The 23154-nt window shown below is 33.8% G+C and overlaps 1 protein-coding gene across 4 annotated transcripts in view; it reads left to right on the top strand.

Moving 5' to 3' along the window:
- LMBRD2 (LMBR1 domain containing 2) overlaps positions 1-22614 on the top strand; it is a 45563-nt gene extending 22949 nt beyond the window's left edge. The window contains exons 9-19 of one of the 4 annotated variants that reach the window (XM_036847574.1): positions 1237-1350; positions 1715-1898; positions 5008-5189; positions 5733-5866; positions 7246-7351; positions 8013-8110; positions 11001-11104; positions 12310-12356; positions 13696-13801; positions 15964-16093; positions 17038-22614. In XM_036847574.1, the coding sequence (XP_036703469.1) occupies positions 1237-1350; positions 1715-1898; positions 5008-5189; positions 5733-5866; positions 7246-7351; positions 8013-8110; positions 11001-11104; positions 12310-12356; positions 13696-13801; positions 15964-16093; positions 17038-17098 (1266 nt within the window). In that variant the 3' untranslated portion in view covers positions 17099-22614. Of the gene's footprint in view, positions 1-1236; positions 1351-1714; positions 1899-5007; positions 5190-5732; positions 5867-7245; positions 7352-8012; positions 8111-11000; positions 11105-12309; positions 12357-13695; positions 13802-15963; positions 16094-17013 lie in introns of all 4 variants that reach the window. The other 3 variants (XM_036847575.1, XM_036847576.1, XM_036847573.1) reach the window with 3 other exon arrangements.
- Positions 22615-23154: the final 540 nt, after the last annotated feature.

Genomic DNA, 23154 nt, shown 5'->3' with positions numbered 1-23154 from the left:
TCCGTCCATGTTGTTACAGATGGCAAGATTTTATCTTTTATTTAATGGCTGAGTAGTATTCCCCTGTATGTGTGTGTACCACATCTTCTTTATCCATTCATTCATTGACGGGCACTTAGATTGTTTCTTTATCTTGGCTATTGTAAATAATGCTGCAGTGAACATGGGGGTGCAGATATCCTTTAGGATTAGTATTTTCATATTCTTTGGATAAATTCCCAGAGGCAGGATAGCTAGATCATACGGTAGTCATAGTCTTAATTTTTTGAGGACTCTCCATACTGTTTTCCATAGCGGCTGCACCAATTTACATTCCCACCAATAGTGTATGAGGGTTCTGTGTTCTCCACATCTTCACCAACACTTGTTATTTCTTGTCGTTTTGATAATAGCCATTCTGACAGGTATGAGGTGATAATCTCATTGCGGTTTTGATTTGCATTTCTCGAATAATTAGTGATGTTGAACATCTTTTCATGCACTTGTTGGCCACCTGTATGTCTTCTTCGGAAAATATCTATTCGGCTCCCCTGCCCATTTTTCAATCAGGTTGTTTGTTCATTGTTGAGTTGTATGAGTTCTTCATATATTTTGGATGTTAATCTCCTATTGGATATATCATTTGTAAATATATTCTCTCATTTGGTAGGTTGTCTTTTCATTTTACTGATGGTTTCCTTTGCTGTGCAGAAGCTTTTTAGTTTGATATAATCACATTTGTCTATTTTTGCTTTTGCTTCCCTTGCCTGAGGAGACATATCTAGAAAGATATTGCTAAGACCAATGTCAGAGAGCATCCTGCCTATATTTTCTTCTGGGATTTTTATGGTTTCAGGTCTTACAGTCAAGTCTTTAATCCATTTTGAGTTGATTTTTATGTATGGTATGCAATAGTGGTCTAGTTTCCTTTTTTTGCATATGGCTGTCCAGTTCTTTTCCTATATTTTAAATCTATTATACTAATTATTAGCTAGTGCTCCTTTTGGTTAACATGAGAATCAATTCTCTAATCATTTCTCTTATATTTGCTACCTTTTGAGATCTATTCAGGGAGGTTAACCAACTTGCCCAAGTTCATAGAGGTAATAAATGACTAATAGTGGGATAGACGACTTCAAATCTGGAAGATGTTTGCAAGAAAATTAGATATGCTCAAGAATGAAAGATTTTTAATAAAAATAAAATTTTTATCTTTTTTGCAAATAAAATCTCTAAAAATCTACTCATTCCTTTTAGTGCCCTTTAGAGTATCAGGAAAAAATGGGTAGGAACATGGATGATTATGAAGATTTTGATGAAAAACATAATACCTATCCAAGTGAAAAGAGTCTGGTAAAACTACATAAACAGGTAACTTTATATAGCCTTTTTACCTTCTGATGATTTTAGTTAGATTTGTAATTACTGCCCACAAAAAAGGAAGTTTGAGTGAATGTGTATCAGAAACTTCCTTTGATCCTGTCCTTATCATTATTCTTTGAAGTGTTTTAACTTCGTTTTTCTCGACATGGTTACTGTTGGCATTTGGGGAGGGAGAACTATTCACTAAGCATAAGTGTTATATGTATTATATAATATTAACATCCTTGACTCCACTCAGTAAATGCCACGAGCCCTTTCCTATTGTTGTGACAACCAAACATGCTCCTTAGTGGGGAGTTGAATCACTGTTGGATCAGAACACTGACAGGTATACCCCTGCTCTCTTTGTCAGGTGATTTATTCAGTTCAGAGACACCGTCGAACTCAAGTACAGTGGCAGATTCTTTTGGAACAAGCATTTTATCTAGAAGATGTAGCAAAAAATGAAACTAGTGCTACTTGTCAGTTTGTTCATACCTTTCAATCGCCGGAGCCAGAAAATAGATTTATTCAATATTTTTATAATCCTACAGTTGGTATGTAATTTGATGTACATTTCAAAGTTTAATGCTGATAATTTTTCTGACGGAAAGTGTATATTTTCACCAATGCAGAGTTGAATTATAATTGTGTTATTTGACTTATACCATATGGTAATACTATGTATTTGATATACCTCCCCCCAAAAAACTATTTTACTTGTCATATAACATATAAACTATTAGCTTCCACTCTTTCTTCACAGATAACCAAAATTCTATGCAAAATATATGCAGTACATCAAGCATATTTTGTATACATAATATATACTTAAAACAATTAGAATTTTAAGCAGTTTTATATCACAAACGTGGATCTCTTCTTTAGTCTTGACATACTACTAAAATGTTCCCTTAAGATGTCCTCTTTGATTACTTACATTTATTAGTCTATATACAAAACCTACGTTCAATAGTCATAATTATTTTATTCTCCTTTATGATTATTTATGACACTTTCTTCAAATGTTATCAAATTTAGTATGCAGAACTGAATGAAAATACCAAAGTGTCACAGTATTAGAACTTCTGTTTACCTTATTTATTCAAATAAACTGTTAAGTTCACTTGATTTTCTTTTACATGTTTGGTCTTGAGTATGAAAACATAATGGCCATAACAAATGTCTCAATGAAGATCTTTTTTTTAATTAAATAAAGGAATGATATGATACTTGTTTTCATTCATTCAACAAATATTTGAGCCTATATATGCTATGAATTGTTGGGTGCTTGGTATATATCAGTGAACAAAAAAGACAAAAATTCCTGCCCTTGCAGAGTGAGAAAAACAGGCAATATATACATAAAGGTATGAACAGAATGCTGAGTAGGTAGTTGGCTATAGATATTGGAGTTCAGGGAAGAAGTCTGCTCTGCAAATATAAATTAGGGTGTCATTAATGTATAGGTGGGCCATGGGTTAGGATAAAGTCAGTGAAGAAGTGATGGGATAGAGAAGAGAGAAAATCTGAGGACCAAGCCTGAGGTACTGCCAATTTAGACATCAGGTTGATGCGGAGGAACCAGCAGAAAAGACTAGAAAAAGAATGGCCGGTGAGATAGGAGGAAAACCAGGACAGTGAAATGTTCTGAGAAAAAGGGTGTTATAAAGTACCTTTTCAAATGTTTCAGGTAGGTAGATTATTATGAATATTAAGACTTGACAATGGGATTTCAGAGAAATGAAGTGGGGGGGAAGGATAAAAAAGCCTGATCGAAATTTGAAAGAAAAAAGAGGGAAAGCAGTTAGAGACACAATAGAAAAAAAATCTCAAAATGTTTTCCTTATAAAAGGGAATAAAGAGGGAGTAGCTGAAGGAGGGTGGTAGGGTCAGGAGAAATTATTGCATGTAATTTGCAAATGACACCTTCGAGGAAATATGTTGAGACAGAAGGGAATGGCTGGGAGAATGTACATTTACAGGCGAGATGAAATGGGAAATACTGAGGAGAAAGGCCTTAGTTTAGGAGGTAAAGCACAAATATACTTGAGCAGGTGTGAAAAGATATAGTGGCGGGCACTTGGGGAGGTTCTGTTCTTCCAGCTTCTGTTTTCTCAGTGAAATGCTGAGAGTAATTATAGGGCAAGAGATTTTGGAGATTTGAGGAAAGAAGGTGCAAAATAGTTGCTTAGGGAGAGTAGGCATGGGAGAAGATTGGTGAATTACAGTACACTAGCCAAGCAGTGCTCAGGGGCCACTTGAAGCTATTGATTAAGAATTTAAAGTGAGATGAGTCAGAAGAGTTGTGTCTCTTACTCTTGCAATGTGCAGTTCCGTGGGTGCAGGCTCAGGGTAGCCAAGGAGTTGAATCTAACCACAGCGTGGTTTAGCTTAGCAAGTACAGGGAAGCAAGAGAGCCCACAGGAATTGGGATATTGGAGAGTGATTATCCTCAAAGACTATGGAATCTGAGCTGGGTAAAGAAAGTAATAAGGACATCAGGTTAAGTGGCAAGAAAAAGGTAGTAGAATAAATGGACTGTTGGTCAGGGGAAAGTCAGTCAGTGGAGCTGGAATACTAGATGAAGGTGTTGCTTGGGGACAGGGATCCTATTCTTTAATGAGATTATAAGGGTTGGAGTTATCGGTAATAAAAGATTTAAAGGATGAGTAGTTGAGGTAAGTTGGAGGACAGACTCATTGGAGGAGAGTAGGTCGAGGAAGTGAAAGACCAGGATGTTGAAAGGAGGATCACCTGTGTGGGTATTGAAATCACCAGGAACTACCCTGTGAGTAGGGTTGAAAAGATTTAGAGTGAGCCAGGAGCTCAACTCTTCAATGAATGAAATGAAGTATAACCTTTTCAATTTTGTGAGCTTTCTTCTTTTTTTTTCTTTAACTTTTTTTTTTTTTTTTGCCTAAAGTCAGACTTAACAAAAAGTTGCCAGAATAATACAAAGAATTCCCATATGCCCTTCACCCAGATTCTTTAAATGTTAACATTATACCTTATTCATTTGCTTTATCTTTTTCTCTCTGTATACATATTTTTCCTTTATCTTTTCAAAGTTAAATCCAGACATGATAACCTCTTTACCTCTCAGTGTTTCAGTGTGTATTTTCTAGGAATAAAGACGTTTTTGTACATAACCAAGTACAATGTGATCAAAATAAAGAAATTAACATTGATACAGTACAGTTATCTACAGACCTTGTTCAGATTTTGCTAATTGTCTCAATAATATTCTTTGTAAAAAAATCCCAGATTGTGCATTGCATTCAGTTGTCATGTCTCCTTAGTATCCTTTAATCTGGAACAATTTCTGCGTCTCTGTTATTATTTTATGACATTGATGTTTTGGAGAGTACAGGTCAGTTTTTTATTGAATGCCCCTGAATTTGAGTTTGATGTTTTCTCATAATCAGATGCAGGTTCTGCATTTTTGGCAGGAATACCTCAGCAGTGATGTGGTCTTATCAGAGGCACATAATATCAGTTTGTCCCATTACTGGTGATCATTTGCTTAGGATGGTGTGTGCCTGGTTCTGCCACTGTTTTTCTCTTTGCAATTACGTATCTTGTATTGGAGGTATTTTGAAACACTGTAAATACGCTGTTACTCCTTTATGGTTTTCCTAATCATTTTTTTCTTTTATCTTCCAGAGTGGTACTGGGAATGTCTTTTGCGACCGTGGTTTTATAGGGTACTTGCTGTGGTGTTGTCCATCTTCTCCGTGATTGTTGTGTGGTCAGAGTGCACATTCTTTAGCACTACACCTGTCTTATCCCTCTTTGCAGTCTTCATACAGCTGGCCGAAAAAACATACAATTATATTTATATCGAGGTCAGTTTATTTTATATCGGTGGTAAATAAATGTCAGCCATAGTATAATCCTTAACTGTTGTATCTTTTCTCCATACATTTCTTCTAGTAATAATGAAAACAGTGAAGTTTCCCACAGTGTTATTATTCAGACTTCCAAAAATGAGCTTCATCATTTTACCCAGAATATAAAAACTAAGAACTATTTGAGGAGAGATGAAAAGATGCAAAGTAGTACAAAGTACTTTTATGAGAATGCTTTGATCCTCTTTATGCCAGTGAAGCTACATAACTTATAGTCTTCATGTGAAGAGTTGCCAAGGGAATGGGAGAACAGGCTCACTTCAGGAGGTAGCTTTGAAACTTATGGATAGGATGTGGGACTGACTAAGATGTAGATTTTTTTCATAATTTCATTTTCTTAGGTGGTTAAAAATTTATACTGTTACTGTGTATAAATTTTAGAATGTCAATAAATGTTAGCTGGAATTAAAAGATAATGCTTGTGATAGTATATAAATATTGAAGTCTGTTAGTCTGAAACTGGGTTCTTTGTTTTTTTAGATTGCTTGCTTCCTCTCCATCTTCTTCCTCAGTATCTGTGTTTATTCTACTGTGTTCAGGATTCGTGTATTTAACTATTATTACCTGGCTTCACATCACCAGACTGATGCTTACAGCCTTCTTTTCAGTGGCATGTAAGTAGATTGTGTGTAGAAACAAGGGAAATGTCTCCATTACATGTATTCTTATGGATCTCTCTTTTATTTCTTTTTGTTTATGGGTCTTTCACTAACACCCGTATTTCTATGAGCTAATTGATTAGGTTTAAGTATTAATTAGGTGCTTGTTGATTGCTAGCTAAATCCTGCTTGAAGCTTAGGGTTAAAATGGGTATGCTAGATTAGGAAGGAAAAGAAAGACATAGTGAGCGTGGATTTACCAATTAGAGGGTCAATAAATAGGTTAGTAATAATAAGAACATTTGAGAGTTTAGAGACTAAGTCAGACCTAGAAAGTGTTCTGAGGTTCAGTGGCCTCAAACTGAATTGTGGAGGACCAAGAACACCAAAAGAATAATTTTTGCTAAGAGATTTAGTAGATGTTTAGAGATGTTTCCAGCTTGGGCTAGGTTGCACAATCTACTATTTGTCCGTATTGTTTAATTAGTTATATTAGATTTTTAGGGCTGGACTTTGGGAACTTCAAGAGGAATCAATATCTGAGGCATCTCTAAGACTTTTTTTTTTTTTTTACCTTTTTTTCCCAAATAATTATAGACTCAAAGGAAGTTGCAAATATAATACAAAGAGTCCTAGTAACCTTCACCCAGCTTCCCCCAGTGGAGACATTTTATATTGCTGTTGTACAAACACAGACACACTACTGTTAACTAGACCACAGACCTTATTAATTTTCAGTATTTTTTGTCCTTTATTCGTGTGTGTGTGTGTAGATTCCCATAACCACCACCACAATCAAGATACAGAACTATTCTGTCACCACAAAAGAACTCCTCATATTACCTCTTTGTATTCACACCCTCTCTTTATTTTTGTCTCTTCCTACCCTCCAACTCTGTAGTTCTGTAAGGTTCTCTTTTTATCTGGTCAAAACTGAGCTCCAACAATTATTTGTACCTGTAGTTGTCAGAGTTGACATACTTTGATAAAACTTCAAATCTTTTACGTACTGAGTACTGTTCACCTTGAGGATGTTACTGTCCTCGTCATGCTATTGAGACAGATTTAGATTACACAGATGGCAGACGTGGAAGAGGCACATACAGAGGCACTCTGCAAATTCTTGGGATAAAGCAGTGGCATACACCACCGAAGGAGATATCCTGAGGCTGGAGTTTTGCCTTGTAGCTGTTGATGTTTTTAAGGAAGATGTGATTAATAGGATTTTCAGAATGTCTCAAAAGTAAGGGCAGTTTGTATTAAGAATTAAAAATACAAATGATGAGAATAATAGCTACAGTGATCTGAAATATTCTTAATGTATTTCAACATAATATATAATGTATCTTGCTGCTTTATTTTTTATATATTGTATTTGTTAATGCTTACTGCAGGTTATTTTGCCGTTTGACTCCTCCTTTATGTCTTAATTTCTTGGGTTTGACCCATATGGATTCATCCATCTCTCACCAGAATACACAGCCAACTGCTTATACATCTGTAAGTATTGTCAACAAAGAGTTCTTTAGATTCATTATCTATATAGGGTGCTATTATTGTGAAATTTCTTTTTACTGCTGGCGGAAAAGTTCTGTTGCATTATTAGGATCTTTTTAAAAATTACTAAAACTTTCTTTTACAGATTGTATATGTAATTACTAATGACTGAATAAAAGTGATATTGCTTTCTCTTATTATAAAAAAATATTTTTTGGTTCATATAAGTTGTCCAGATGAGCAGTATCAATAGACCTGACCTATGATAATATTAACCTTTATGTTTATGGTCTTAATGTATTTGATGATTTTCAGTAGTATTTATAAAATATTAATATTTGGGGGAGAAAAATTTAATAAATAAGCAAATTATGATATAATAGACATATAACATTGTATTAGTTTATGGTGTACAACATAATTGGTATATGTATATATTGTGAAATAATTATCACAATAAGTTTAGTTAACATTCATCACCTCACAGTTACAATTTCTTTCCTCTTGTGATGAGAACTTAAAAATCAGTCTATTTAGTGCTTCATTTCTACTTTTCTGAAAACTCCAAATTAATTGATATAAATGATTATGGGTGAATTTTCTAATGATGAAAAAGAATGAAAGATATAGAACTGTACTGATTTAATTTTTTCTTGCTCCTCAGATTATGGGTTCCATGAAAGTTTTATCCTTTATTGCAGATGGGTTCTATATATATTATCCTATGTTGGTGGTAATTCTCTGCATTGCTACTTATTTTAGGTAAGAAACTTAACATTGCTTATTTTCCACATACGCTTAGCCTGATCTGGATAACTTTTCTCCTTAAAGCTCTTTTAAATATTCACTGATTGGGTTCTGGTTGTTTGTTTTATTGTGGCTTTGGGGGTGCTGGGCATAGTTTAAAGGGGTCGCTTGAGTGACTGGGTCAGGTTCTCTCTCCAAAGATATTTTCAAGAAAAGAGAGAGAGTTATTCTGTTACACATATTTAGTCTACAGAGTGATAGGATTAATTACAGAATGTTAACTCTGAGTCCTGGCCTGTGATACTGGCAGCCAGTGTAGCTTATAAAGCACCCCCATACCCAGCTTCTATCCAGTAACATATATTAGTCTTAGGGCTTTCCCCACAATCATTTTTGGGTTTCTAAATGTTTCAGATCATTGCCAGAACAGAGGGTCAGGTGAGGAACGGTTGAAATCAGACAGTACGTGTAAGGCAGGAAAGTACATGGGCTGCTCTTTTTATAGGATCAGAAAAAGTGGTAGAACCTTGGCAGAGATCAGACTCAAAAGGAGTTAAAAGACAGGTGTACTTGGCTTCTAGCCCCCTGTCTTCCCTACTTCCACGTGTTAGGTGCCCGCATCCTGTACTCTGCCTACCTTCTTCACTGCTTAAGTGTTCCATGACACACCAAAAATGCCACTTAAAAAAAAAATTTTATTGATAATAAGTTTCATCCAACCACTTTTCATTTAAATCTTTCAGTACCATTATATAGTTATTGCAAATAATATACATTATTGTACTGATATTCTAACACTAGGATATTGAGTAAACAGACAAGTTTTGTTTGAAATAAATTCTCTATTGAATTTTGTAAAACATATATATTTTACCTTCTCATAAGTAAAGGAACTAAAGGATTATAATTTAAAATAAAACGGTTAATTTGAACTGATAAAAAAATCTAATATATTCAATTTTTTTCCATAAGGTAGAAAAGACAGAGGTTTATACTGTGAAAATGATGTATTAAAGGAAGAGACCAATCATCCTTTGGATATCCAAAATTAAATTTTTATTATATGCCTATTCATTTTAACAGTTTATAAACTACAAATGGAACATTAAGAGCTTGTGATATATAAATCATATCTTCTCATGTTAGTAGTTATGTTGGTAAGATTAGCATCTCTTCTTATCTTATTAGATTGTTATACTGATCGAGGAGTAGATGGGTGGGATAGTGCCTTGCCAACTATAAAATCTTAAACAAATGTAAGGAATTATGTCTAAAAGGAAAATTGTTGAACTTAAAAATAATTCCTTAAAAGTGTTGTTTTAGAGTTAATTAAGATAAATTTTGAGTGCCTCTTTGTCTTTAAGAGAAAAAATGGTCATATTCCTCAATTTTCAAATTATAAAAATACTCTATTATAAGAGTATATGAAACAATGCCTTGCTGACATTTCAATGGTAACTTGACTTTATAGGTCAATTTTCTTTTGAAATGCTGCCATAATTAGTCTAATTCCCATATTACTAGCACACAGCCATACCCAGAGCTAATATTCAGACTTAACTGCCTAGAGAATGTAAAGCTGTTTCCTGACACTTTAGACAAAGCTAAGACCTTCCCAGAGACAATGATCTCATCCTGGAGTATAGTATTCCCACAAGAATATGAAGATGGTAAGGGAATATTTAATGTCACAGAATTAGCATGACCATCACCTGAAACCCCAGGTTTACTTACTGTTAAGTCATACAGAGCATTCCTTATATATTAAAACAGGCAGATAATTTATGAATTAGCCAGATTTTTACACATCACTAATGTAAAATGGGAGATCTTCACTTTTTTTAAATTGCTGCGCTGTTTTCTCTTCCTCCTAACATACACACACACACATACTTCTTCTCCCTTTCTCCTTCTTCCTCTCTCCCCCTTGCTCCATGTATGGTGTTGAGGGCATATGTTGAGGGCATTAGCCTGCTGTGGCCCCCTTTGCCTGGCAAAGCAATAAAGTTATTCTTCTCTACCTCAAAAGAAAAAAAAAATGTACATCAATGAAAAAGTTTGAGAACTAAGGTAATAGAAAGAGCTTGGTCTTTGTTTTGTCTTAGATTTAAATCCTCAGGTCTAAAATTTAGTAATTGATCTTTAGCAAGGTTTTTAACCCCTTGTACCTCTGTTTCCTTATCTGTAAAGTGTTATTATCTCTTAGAATTATGGTAAGAATTAAATAAGAGTATCTGTAAATTGTCTGATGCATAATAGGAGTTTAACAAATATTAATCCTTCCTTCCTTGTGTGCCATATTTTCAGAGTATTTCTGTCCTGTACAACAGTGAGGTTTAAAGTAAATAGTAAATAAGATATAAAATGATAACCCCCAGATAAGCTATAGTAATGAATTCTGAGTTTATAGTAACACCTATTTAAATAGAACTGACTAGTTCTCAGGATAAAAAAAATAAAATATGAAAATCAATTTGCATAATTAAGACTTCTAAGCCAGAATATTCTGCACTTGTAAATACTAGTTGTGTATGTGTATTTTCAGTATTAAAATTGCTGTTTGAATATAAGAAAAGAATAAATTGCTTTTGTATTATAGCCATTGTTTAGGATCCTGCTATAATAATCTTCTGAAGGTATGCTAAGGGCCTAACTTAATTTGTGTCTGTAAGAAATATGGCTTTGGTGCATACCCTAGTTAGTGGAGTACTGGGCATATAAGCGTCTTAGAAAGGGAAATAAGTACTTCTTAAAGAAAGACAAATGTAGCTCTAGGTAACTTGACATGATAGCTAGTAATAAACCATAGGCTTCTGTGGGGGGCAAATACTAAAGAACAATTAATTTATCTAAACATTTACAGTGTGAAATAATGCTTATCTTTCTGAAAATCGACTTTTATTAGCTTGGGAACTCGTTGTTTGAATCTACTTGGTTTCCAGCAATTCATGGGAGATAATGATATGACATCAGACTTAGTTGATGAAGGAAAAGAATTAATCAGACGAGGTAAGATTTGTCTTTTAAAATAAATGAAGGGAAAGTGCTAAGACTGAGAATACAAAATTAATGTTTGTATGATTTGAAATTTTTAATCTAAAGAAATTACAAATTAATATGTTTTAGCTAAAATTCTACAGAAAGCTTTCATAGCAAAAATAACTGGAAAACATAAATGATTGTTTCATCTGTCTTTAAGAAATTCTGCAGAGGATTTAATAATTAATATGTCTGCAACTAAAGAACGCCCTTGTTTGGTGTTGGAGTCATTTCCCTGTTTGCTTTGAAATAGATTTGCCAAGTTAAATACAATTAGAAAACTCATTAATTTAAAGAATCATCATAAAAAAAAGGTAAAGAATCATCATTAGTTTAATGCTGCATAGGAAATCATTCAGGCCAAGGCTGGTTTTTAGAATGTGGTAATCATTAACAGCCTGTTAGAATACATGGCACTCTGTTAGAATCTAATCTCAAAACTGAGTGTATCAAATTTCCTGATGTTCAAGTGATGGTAGAATAGGGGGAAAAAGGAAAACAAAACTTGAGTTTTGGGACATTGGTTCTTAGACATTCTCCCTACTTGGGTCTGGGGTTTTTGTGTGATCTTATTTAAATGTAAGCCAAAATGTACTGTGGCTCTAAAATAAGCCAGCGTAGCCTTCACATGCTCTCATAGGAAGGTGGTATCTAGTTAATGTAATAGTTCTGCTGCTTTTTGCATTAATTAGACTTCATCTGGAGTATCATATCCAGTCCTGGGTAAGATTTTCAAGAGTAAGACTGGTAAGTCTGAAGGAATCTAGGACAGCCAGAATGAGTCTGAAGGGCATATCTTATGGAAAAAAAACCACTGAGTATATAGCCAGAAGAGAGTAATGGAAAAGACTCTTATGCAGAAAGAAGTATGAACTTAATTTAGAAGACAAGACATAAAGAAAAAGAGAAGTTGCAGAGAAACAAATTTCAAGTCACCATGGGGAAGAAGTTCTTCCTCACTAAAACTGTTTAGGCAGAGCCTAAAGGGCCATCTCCAACAAAAGTAGAGAAAGTATTCTCTGTGGAGTTAGGTGACCTCTCCAGTTCTTTCCTATTACCTTTGACTTCATAGTAATTTAAAGGAAATTGGTCATAGCCTGATACCTTTACTTCAGTTACTCTACATCTAATTAAACCATGTTATACCAAATTTGAGATCACTTTTCTGTCTCTAGAGAAGAGAAAAAGGCAACGGCAAGAAGAAGGTGAAAATCGACGAAGAGTAAGTACCGTACTTATTAAATTTCTGTAACCTAAAGATTAATGTAAAATATCATAAGAATCTTATTGATTTAGAATAAAAACAGTGAGAAAAAGACATAGGATGTATTTTTACAGAAAAGCAGTTTTAATAGTTTCAGATGTACACGTAGGTATCCTGTCAGACCTGTTCTAAAAAGTCATTAGTAATAAAGTACTTCATGTCCAACATCTAGCAGTTTCTTGCCTAGAGTAGGTGCTCAGTAAATATTTATTGAATAAGTGAATAAATTCCTGCAATCTTGCTATTAAAGTGATTTTGATTGCTTGAAAATTATGTAATATGACATAATTTTTTTTGTAATATGGCATTAATTTTATTCCTCTTTAATTTTTCCTTAGTCCTTCGTTTCCTGAGGCAAACTGACCTCCTAGAGAATTGAAAAGGCAAAAAATGAGAAAAATCTAGTCACATTTACCACAAATTTTCAACACCTGAGTGTGTCCATTACCGGAGAAGTGAAGACTCAGGAGACATGATAGTTGTCTTCGTGTATTTTAGTGTATGTTATGTAAAGGGAGACTTGGTCTTTATTTCAGAAGGCATAACTAGAACAAAAGAGCAGAAGTGACTGGAAATAGAGTTCACCTCTTTGTGAAAGCTTCCACAGTTTACCAGAATTGCAGTGGGATGATCACACATAGAAATTTCCATGTCTTCTAGTAAGAGAGCCAAATGGTATCTGGCATGGTTATTTTAGAATGAAACCCTGCACTGCATAGGAGGCTTAATTAGGACCTCTAAAGTTCCTTTCAATTCTAAGAATTTAATGAGTAGAATCCCAGTTAATAAGGTTTTAGTACAGTTAAGACACAATGCCACGTGAGTCATTACCTAATTATGTTTGTATACAACTCTAATTTTGCTATCAGAAATGACTTTTCAAGTCTCTACGATTTGTAGTTTATTTGGGTGAGAGAAAATTTTATTAACATCTCATTAATTACTATGAGTTATCATAACTCTTACATGGTCAAGGTAACCTTATTGTAGTTGTAAAATTATTTTGACATTTTAGATAGAATTCAATAACTTAAAAATCATAGCTAGCAAAAATGTCTATAAATATCTTCATTCAAGTTAAGTTTGGCAACTATTAAAAGCATTTAGAGATAAGAAAAGTATTTATCTATGATTTCTAAAGGCACTGTGCTAATTATACTGATTATCTGATGAATTCCTGATGAAAAAGAATTAGATTATATTACTCTACATATGTAATCTAAATCTGTTATCACTGATGAATTATTTTCTGACTGTGTGTTCTTGTGTTATATAATCATTTGTGTTTCTTTCCTAGGAATGGAAAGAACGTTATGGACACAGTAGAGAAGATTCCACTAGAAACAGAAATGTTCATATTGACCCAAAAGAATCAAACTTCTCAGATATTAGTACCAACCGATGTAAGTAGTTTATTGTCTAGTTTTCTAAGAAATTTTTTTCTTATGCTTGCTTGCATGGAGACAGGATTAGTTACCCATCCAGAAATGCCTTTATAGACCATAAATGTGGTTCTGCAGTGACTTTACTTTTTTCATCCCTCAGTGTATGAGAGGAAGGAGAAACTCAAATATGCATTCTGGTAGAAGAAGGAGACATCTGGGACATCAAGTGAATAGTTGTAATTACACTACCTAAATAATAGTACTTTTCCCAGGCACATTGTAGGCAGGTACTGATTTCTATTTACCTAGATGTTTTTCAGGCTATTCAGTCATTTTTATAATAAGTTACTGATTGACCCATATGTATCAGGGACTTTCCCAGGAATACAGGAATACAAAGAAGATAACTTCCATCCTTGGTTTGCCTATAATTTAGTGAGGGACCGATATCAGGCAGAAGACATTGGTCAGTGGGTTGGGTTTGGAAACCTCCCCACATCCTTGACCCTGCCGTCTGCTTCTGGGAATGTGAATTCCCAGGATCCAGCACTGAGTAGAAGGCAGAGGTTGTTTTTCTTTGGGGGAGATGCAGGGATGCTGAGAGAGTGTAAGGGCGCATGCCTGATGCTGAGGGAACTCAGCTTAGGGGATGGAAAAAGAATTCTTTATTGGGAACAGATTTCTGTTATAAAGAAACACTATTTAGGAGTAAGTAGTACTTAGCCAGGTGAAGAGGTTTTAGGCAGAAGGAAGAATGAGTGACATGAGAGAACCTTTGGGGAAATGTAGGTTTTTCTCTATGACTAGAGCCTGAAGTATGAGAGGCCTGATGAGAGGCGAGGCTACAGAGATAGTCGGGAAACAGGTATTATCATGCTTAGAAGTTTAGATTTTATCCCAAAGATAAGACTTCAATATGGAAAGAAGCATGCTCAGATTTTTGGTTTAGGAAGATGAATTTGACATCTATATAAAGCATGATTTCCAGGGAAGTGAGACAGAAACCAGTTTAGTGTCTGTTTTAGTAATGCAGTCAAAAAATGATGAGGGCATAAAATAAGCACCCTTGAGATGACCCTGGAGATAAAGAAGAAAGGATGTGTTTGGATGAGATTTAGCGTAGAAGAAGTAGGAGAAAACTAAAGTTTCAGTTAAAGCTAGAAAATAGAGGGAGGATTCTACAAAGAGATTTGGAAGTTTATCATGGATTTGGAGTTAACAGAGTGCAGAGATCTGGGAGTATGGAGAATGGTTAAGAGAAGAGGAAACACAAAGCCTTAGGATGATGAGTTAGAAACTGGCATGTGGTAGGCAACCAGTATTTGCTGAATGAATGAGAGAAATGGTAAAGGGCAGAGTCCAAGATGACAGAAATATGAGAGAATTGGCTTGCCTTAAATTTTCAAAAAGACCTATATTATAGTTTTTTTGAAGCTGTTGAGCTGCTCACAATAACATTGTGAAAATTTAGGTTGTTTATGAAGAAAACCCCATTCACGTAGAGAAATGATTAGTTCTCTAGATCTGTGCTGACCAGGATGGTAACCATTAGCCACATATGGCTGTTGAGCATTTGCAGTGTAGCTGGTGCCCCATATTGAAATGATAATATTTTGGATATACTGAGTTAAATTAAATATATTAAGATGAATTTCACCTATTTCTTTTTACTTTTTTAATGTATCTACTAGTAAAAAGTAAATACGGGGCTTGGAATTTATTTCTGTTGGACATTACTGCCCTAAACTCTTGCTTCATGGGAAAAAGACTCAGGCCTTTTTTGAGGAGTTTGAGTTGATTACACCTTAAAATCCTAGCCGAGAAGTGAGATGTAGCACCCCCTGTATTCAGTGTGCAACCAGCTGAAACTTAATTTGATTATGAACAATTTCACTGTTATGATACCATAGTTAAATACTAATTCTGATTCATATTGAGTCTTTGCACTATAGCTGCTTCTGAGCTTAGACTACATACAAGGGAGAACTTTTCCTTGTTATTTTCTATCATACTATTAATCATTTTAATCTAATTTTAAGATAACTACGTAGTTATCTTTTCTTAATATTGTCTTTACAATCAAAATTCAGATCCTTTATAATCTTGACTTTTCTTTCTGTGAGTCCATAGACTGACCCGTAAAGGCAATAGAAAGTGGACATTTTTTTCTTCTTTTGCAGCAGCATCCAAATATACCAGGGCTAATAATAGGACTGAAAGGGACCGAATAGAACTCCTCCAAGATGCAGAACCTTTGGATTTTAATGCAGAAACATTCACTGATGATCCTCTTGAATCTGAATCAGGAAGGTAAGTTCCAGCTTATCATTTTGGCTCCAGCATTCCTCTGAAATGTTAATAACATTCTGACTTGATGAGGTAAACATAAGGAAAGTATTCATCTTTACTACTAATAAAAAGCATATTAAGCAACCTTTGAAACCTTTTAACACCTTCTAATGCTTTTGTATTTAAAAAATTATAGCATCTAGTGGTGGTGATTGGAATTAGTATCTTCGCAAACTACTACTAGTAGTATGATAAATAACAAAAAAGAATTGAAATCATTTGGTAGAATCTTAACAATATTTATATGCCTATTTCTGACAATCCCATTTATGAAATGTATCATATTTAGCAATAGTTTACATAGGTATAACTGGGTGGCACACTATTCTAAGCACTTTAACAACAGTAATTGTATTTTATGGTTATAAGTCCAATTGAATTTGCATCCAGAGAGGCTCAGTAACTTACCCAGGATCACACAGCTTGTAAATGACAAAGTCAGGCATTTAAACCCCAGGACTCTGGCTACAGAGTCTGTGCTTTTAGCTACTACACTATGTAGAAATAATTAAACAAAAGCAAAACATCATATGCATGAAGATATTTGCTATGGTATTGCGTATAAATAGCAAAAAGAATATTCTATTTATATTCAACAATCTAGAGTAGTTATTAAATCTTTTAAGTTCCATGATGTATTTTACATCTCCCCACTCCTTTCTTTTTACATCTCTCACCCCGCCATATGTGTCATATGTCATAGGCTCTAAAACAGTCATTGGTTGATTTATAATTAGGTAAATCCCTTTGGGATAATATTCTTGGATAATAGGTTCCTGATTTCAGCTACTGAATAGATTTTACAGTTCTTACAAATTATGTAGCCACTTCCTTTTAATGTGTCCTTGTTTTTCTCTCCTTCTTTATTTTTGATGCCTCAGATCATTTCTTTATCCACCTTTCAGGTATCAGCCTGGTGGACGATACCTCTCAATGTCTCGCAGCAGAATATTTGATGATGTTTAAAATCTCTAAGAATATATGGAATAACTAACCAAGATCAACACATAAGTTCAGTCTTTATGAACATCTGTGTGCCCTAGAATTTACACTGAACTCTCAGTGAAAGTGTCAGGATAAAAAAGGCACTAAAAATTAATGGGATCTTAGTAATAATAGTTTATTGTTCATTGAATAGAGTATCATCTTTTCTAATAAGGTTTGTTACATACCATTCCTGAAGTGTCTGCCTTAGAAGTACAGTTACAGTGGAAGGATTTAATTCATGATTAAGATCAGTATATGTTGAAAACATGTAGTTCAGTTTGTTTCAGATTAATTTTTTTCAGGAAAGTTGTTTCAAAGGTCCAAGGAAGCCATAAGTTATAACTGAATAATATTATACAGTTTTATTATTGTGATTTACATATTTGCTGTTTCTAAAGAGTATGTTGATCCTTTATTTCCCAGAGAGATGGACACCTCAATAACAACCATATTTACAAAACCCATGTCTTAAAACACGGCTTACTTACCAGACATAACTGAATGTAGAAAGCTCTTTTTCACTGCTGTATGCAAATTAGTTAGGTTTTTGCATGTATAATTAAGATTATCCTTCAACTGATAGTGTTTGTATCTTCAGCATGTGTACTATAATCAGGTGATGTATTCTTTCAGTCTTTGGTGGTAACTGGAAATTGTCTTATGCCTTTGGTATTGCTTTGTAAAACATTTTCATTTCAGAGAGAGGTGTTCACCTTTGTCATCTAGCATATTGATTTGAGTTGATTATTCCATTCAAGGAGAATCATAATTATTAATGGTAAATAGTGGGGTTTTTTAATAACCAAAGAGTCCCACAAAATTCTCTGCTTTTAAAAGGTGCCTGTTTATTCCTTTTGAAAAACAATATCTGGTTATTCAAAGGTAAAAAGTCAATCCATTTACTGTTATTACTAACAGTTAAATTATAGTTTATAGAAAACAGAAAACAAGTTTAGAATGGAGATGTGTAGTAACTTGTTGGTTAAACATGTTATTATTTAAAATTGAATTTTTTAAACTTTGTGTTTAAGCCAAAGTTAGGTATTATGTTTTAAATCATCAGTGTTTTATTGCACAGTGACTATAGTTGAGCACAACATGTTTGCAGAGAGTTATGTCCCTGAAATATTTGCAACTCTGAGAATCCATACCTTGGATTCACCCAGTGGTGACTCTACTTGAGCTTGCCCATGGCTGTCTTAGTTTAACACCTATTATCCCACGTAACTTTTAGTAGTGGCCCAGTTTGAAGATGAATTATATAGTCAAATTTGATTATATGTTTCTTGAGGGTAGTTTTTCCCTGAATCATAATTTTAAATGTTTTATTTTCCTCTTTTCTTAATGTTATCATGTAAATTTTTTTAAAGCCACAGTTTTATGCAGTTACTGAGAGGAATAGTGTATCATCCTAATTATCTGATTTTCTTAAATTTTTATGAACTTTGAGATTAGATCCCTTTTAAAATAATTATCAATGGATAGATTTTACTCTCAACTGAAGATTATATAGACTGCTTATTTAAGAACACACACACACACACAGCCTTTTATTGTGAAGCATGGTTAGAGAGCAGTAGGCCAGGAGCAGAGATAATTTAACACTGTTTGAAATTCCATGATTGACCATTGAAACCTTGGGCAAATCAAGTAACCATTCAGTGCCTCAATTTCTTCATTTTCAAAATGAAGAGGACTCTTGCTCTTTACCTACTGATCTACCTCACAAAGCTATTGTGAGGGTATTGAGTTGATGTTTGTTTATATGGTGACGTTTAAAAAGACAAATAAGTTGTTAGCTCAGCTGGTTTTGTTATTTGAAAATAGTGGATGGGAAAAGGATAACCCCAGGAAGGGGTCCAGTTTCTTATTATTACAGAGACGCTTACAAATTCCCAGAGCAAAAGCTCTTTTGGGAATAATTAATCAAATCCTGTGAAAGTAATATTGTTTTATTATTCAGTCTTTGGGTTTACTTTGGAATATTTTCCTTAAGTATAATATTGTTTCTCATCAGGTTTTATCATGAAACTCAGATGCTATTGTAGAAATAGAAGCAGAAAAAGAGAAGAAATGATCCAGTTACGTTTATAACTTATAGTACCCTAAGATATATTGATAGAAATATGTAAAGGAATGTACTACTTTATTTTATTGTTAAATTTTTTATGATTATAATAACTTTTGAGTTATTTCCAAAATAATTTTTGGTTGTTTAAGTGATCCAGAGTATTCAACTTTTTAAGCAGAATTTATCTTACAGGATTTCATATATAATCATATAAGAAGGTTACCTAGCTAGGTAAATTTGTGTTTAGAAGGTAATGCTTTAACCCCTGAAGACTAAGAGTTCATTGCTGGGGAAGTGAGTTAATGTTCATTAAGCCACCTTGTAAAAACCTGTAATAAGAACAAAAGTTTTCTGTTTTGAGAAGCTTATTAAAATATAATGATATCTACTGCAAAACGTTACTACTAAATTCATACACTTTACATGCAAAGTACATTTCTTGAAGAATTACTTCTGGTAATTACCTTGTGAGGTGTTGCTTACATAATAATAGATATCTGGTTAAATTTTCTAAATTATTTTTCTAAATAATGTTAGGTAAGGATATTCTAACCCAGTAGTTCAAAATAACCATTGCAGAAAATAACAATTAATAATCTATTAATTTCATGAATCTGTAAGTTGCTCATTAACTTTTGTAACTATATCAGTAATTTCTTATTATCAATAGAGCACTTTTATAAAAATCATTATTAAAATAAGCCTAATTATTAGAATTTGTTCTCTTACCAAATGAACGCAGGGGCTTTGGAATAATTTCATCACACAAGAGGCCCTCATTTCACAAGAGTGTTAAGAGCTAAATCAGAACATTCAAGGGTTTTTCATTTATAAAGAATAGATCAGAGTTTGACAATCGAAACTTTCTTTAAAAAAATGCTGCCAATTGATTTGTTTTTGGACACTACTATTTGATTAGATTATCAGTTCTTAAATTTATGCTGGTTGTGTGCCCAAATGAAATTAAATGTGGATAGGAAAGTCAGTGTGAGTGTTTTTTAAGTATATTTTAGAATATCAATGAAGGGGTTCATTGATGTACAATAGCAAACCTCATTTTTTTATACCTGTAGTAGATTTAGAGAATGTTCTTGATTTTTGTGTTGATTACTATTTTAAAGGAAAAATAAGCTCTCTATAATTATAATTCACACTGTTCAGTAATGTGAGATTTATACTTGTGATTTGTGTGGGCAATGCCTGAAAAATCACAGGGATAAATATATTTGCACTAGAGGCAAAACATGTCCCTGAAAAATCTTAACATACTTGAATATCCAAAATACAATGGATTGTATTGTATTAAATTCTAAATGTTGAGAAGTAAATGTATTTAGAGTTTTATCTTTCCTTTCTTTTCTTCCTTCTTCCCTTCATTCCTTTTATACCTTCCTTCCTCTCTGAAGCCTCTCTTTATAGTATGACTTCTAATGTGCTGACAGAGTTTTTTTCCGTTTGTTCTTTGTGTACAGTTGTTTTTGATGACGGTACACTCAGAAGGTTCTTACTACAGATCCCACTACTTGAATAGCAGTATTGCACTTAAAGTAGTGAAATAGATTTTGCTAGACAACTAAGCAACATCTGAATGTAAATGTGATGGATGCCAGCTCAGTGTGTTGTCTTTTTCTCCACTAAGTAGGACACTTCAGTAAAATGAATTATTCTCAGTGTAAATGTTTTAGCATAAAATTAGACTTCCAAAACCAGTAATTGTTAAAAACAAAACAACCAAACAGACCCAAAACATTAAGAACCTTGAGGCCTCTTTTTATGAAAAGGAGTTCGTAAATAATATACATCATTGTCAAAGTTTTCATTAAAGAGAGGTTGGAACAATATGAGAGGGTTACAGGAAGCCTTCTGAATTGTGAATTCCCTTTGTGTGGGGTACTTCTTTCCAACTCAGTGACTTTTTTCCTGCTCAGAGACCTGGAAGACTAGGCAGTGTTATCCCCTGTACTAACTCCTGGAGACCAGGTCCTGTGAGCCATCTCCACCATCAGAGCAGCCACTAGCCCTGTCCCATCCCCAGTCCCATTGCAATGGGAACATAGCCTCACCCCTAATTCCTTTCATGTTCAGCCTGGTTTTCCTAACATTTTATTTTCACTTTCAAAAGATTTGTCCATTGAGGTTGATCACAATTTTAAATTTGTTAATAAAGCAAGAATATTGGCATGTTCCTCTTCTCATAGATATCCTAAAAGACTTTTGTTTTTAACACACTTCCTGGTGAGAATTAACCTTTTTTCCTGTGAAAATCTTTTCTTTTGTGATTATCCTGATCTCACATCATTTTGCAAAAGGAGATTTTTACTGTACTTAGTGCAAAAGAGTAGAAAGAATGGCTTACTGTGGCAGACATATGGAGAATAAAGTCATAATTTGTTCATCTGACTGTACAACACCATTTTGGAGTTGATATTATTGACATAAATCTTATCAACCTAATCACTTAGAGCTGTATTTCTCAAAAGAATGCTGGCTAGCATCTTCCCTACTTAGTACACCAAATTGTAGGGGAGAGACTATTTTTTTTTTAAAGCAATCCAATGGATTTGTTTTTGTCCATATTTTGAACACAACTTGAAGGATTTTTCTCGTTTAGAAGATAGAGAACATGTGGACCTGTCTTTTAAATTAGTGTAATCTAATATATATGTTTATAAATTATAGCGTTGAAAAAAGAGCTCTAATATTGATGTTGTTACCTTCTGGTATTTAATTTTTATAAAATGTTTTTGTAAGTAACTAATTGTAGCATTGCTTTTAAGTAGTTTAAAAATCTTTCTCAAATAAGTTCTGCCCAGAACCTGATTCCTTAGGGCAATACTCTAAAGTTCAGTAGTCCAGTATGAGTTTGAAATACTCCTACATCTCTTCAGTATCTTTTTATATATACCAGTACCCAAGCAAAGTATACCAAATGCCTAATTTCTGTGTTGCATTAATAAAGTACTTGTTATTTATCTAATTCAGTGGATTAGGTGAAATAGAAGATAAGTCTTTCAAATGTGCATCTGATCATAATTTTCAAAATGTTCATTATGTTCATTTCTGGTGCATGATGCCAATTTATCTTTAATCAGCTACTACTACCTGGTATGTAATGGCACATGTTTTCCTTTCTGACTAATGGGTTGTAGATGTAACTATTTTTCTCTGCAGATTCTCACTAAATATGTATTTGAACAAACCTGCAAAGTGCTACCTATAAGTAAGTTAGCATCTTTGACCTTATCTATGCATAATGTTCTCTTAGTTTGGTTTTGACAAACTCATGGACTTGGAATTGCTTTGTAGTATTTTAACTTATTGTGATGTAATGAATTTTTTGAAATGTTTATTTGATTAGCTGTTAAAATATCGGATTATGTAGCTTTGCATGAAATAAAGTACATTTCTACAAGTTAACTAAGAATTTTGCTGATTATGTGTTTTACTTTATACCACCTTTGAGATTAAACTCTTTTTAGTAGACTAAGGCATTTTTTTACAAATTTATTAACAGCTATCACAAAAGAAATGTTTTAAGATAAATAATTAAATACTGTACTTTAGGTTCCACATTACTTTATCTTGTGTTTATAATTCAAATAAATAAATAATTGTTATAAAACAAATATATATTAATGCATATACGTGGAATCTAGAAAAATAGTACAAATGAACCTATTTGCAGGACAGGAATAGAAACGCAGATGTAGGGAATGGATGTGTGGACATGGGGAGGGGGGAGGGGAGGGTGGGATGAACTGGGAGATTAGGTTTGACATAATTACACTACCATGTGTAAAACAGATAGCTAGTGGGAACCGGCTGTATAGCACAGGGAGCTCAGTTCGGTGCTCTGTGATGACCTAGATGGGTGGGATGGGGGGTGGGGAGGGAGGGCCAAGAAGGAGGGGATATATGTATACATATAGCTGATTCACTTCACTGTACAGCAGAAACTAACACA

Source organism: Balaenoptera musculus, chromosome 3 (assembly GCF_009873245.2).
Source record: "Balaenoptera musculus isolate JJ_BM4_2016_0621 chromosome 3, mBalMus1.pri.v3, whole genome shotgun sequence".
NCBI lineage: Eukaryota > Metazoa > Chordata > Mammalia > Artiodactyla > Balaenopteridae > Balaenoptera > Balaenoptera musculus.
Note: the sequence above shows the minus strand (reverse complement) of the source record. Positions and strands in the feature narration are given on the sequence as shown.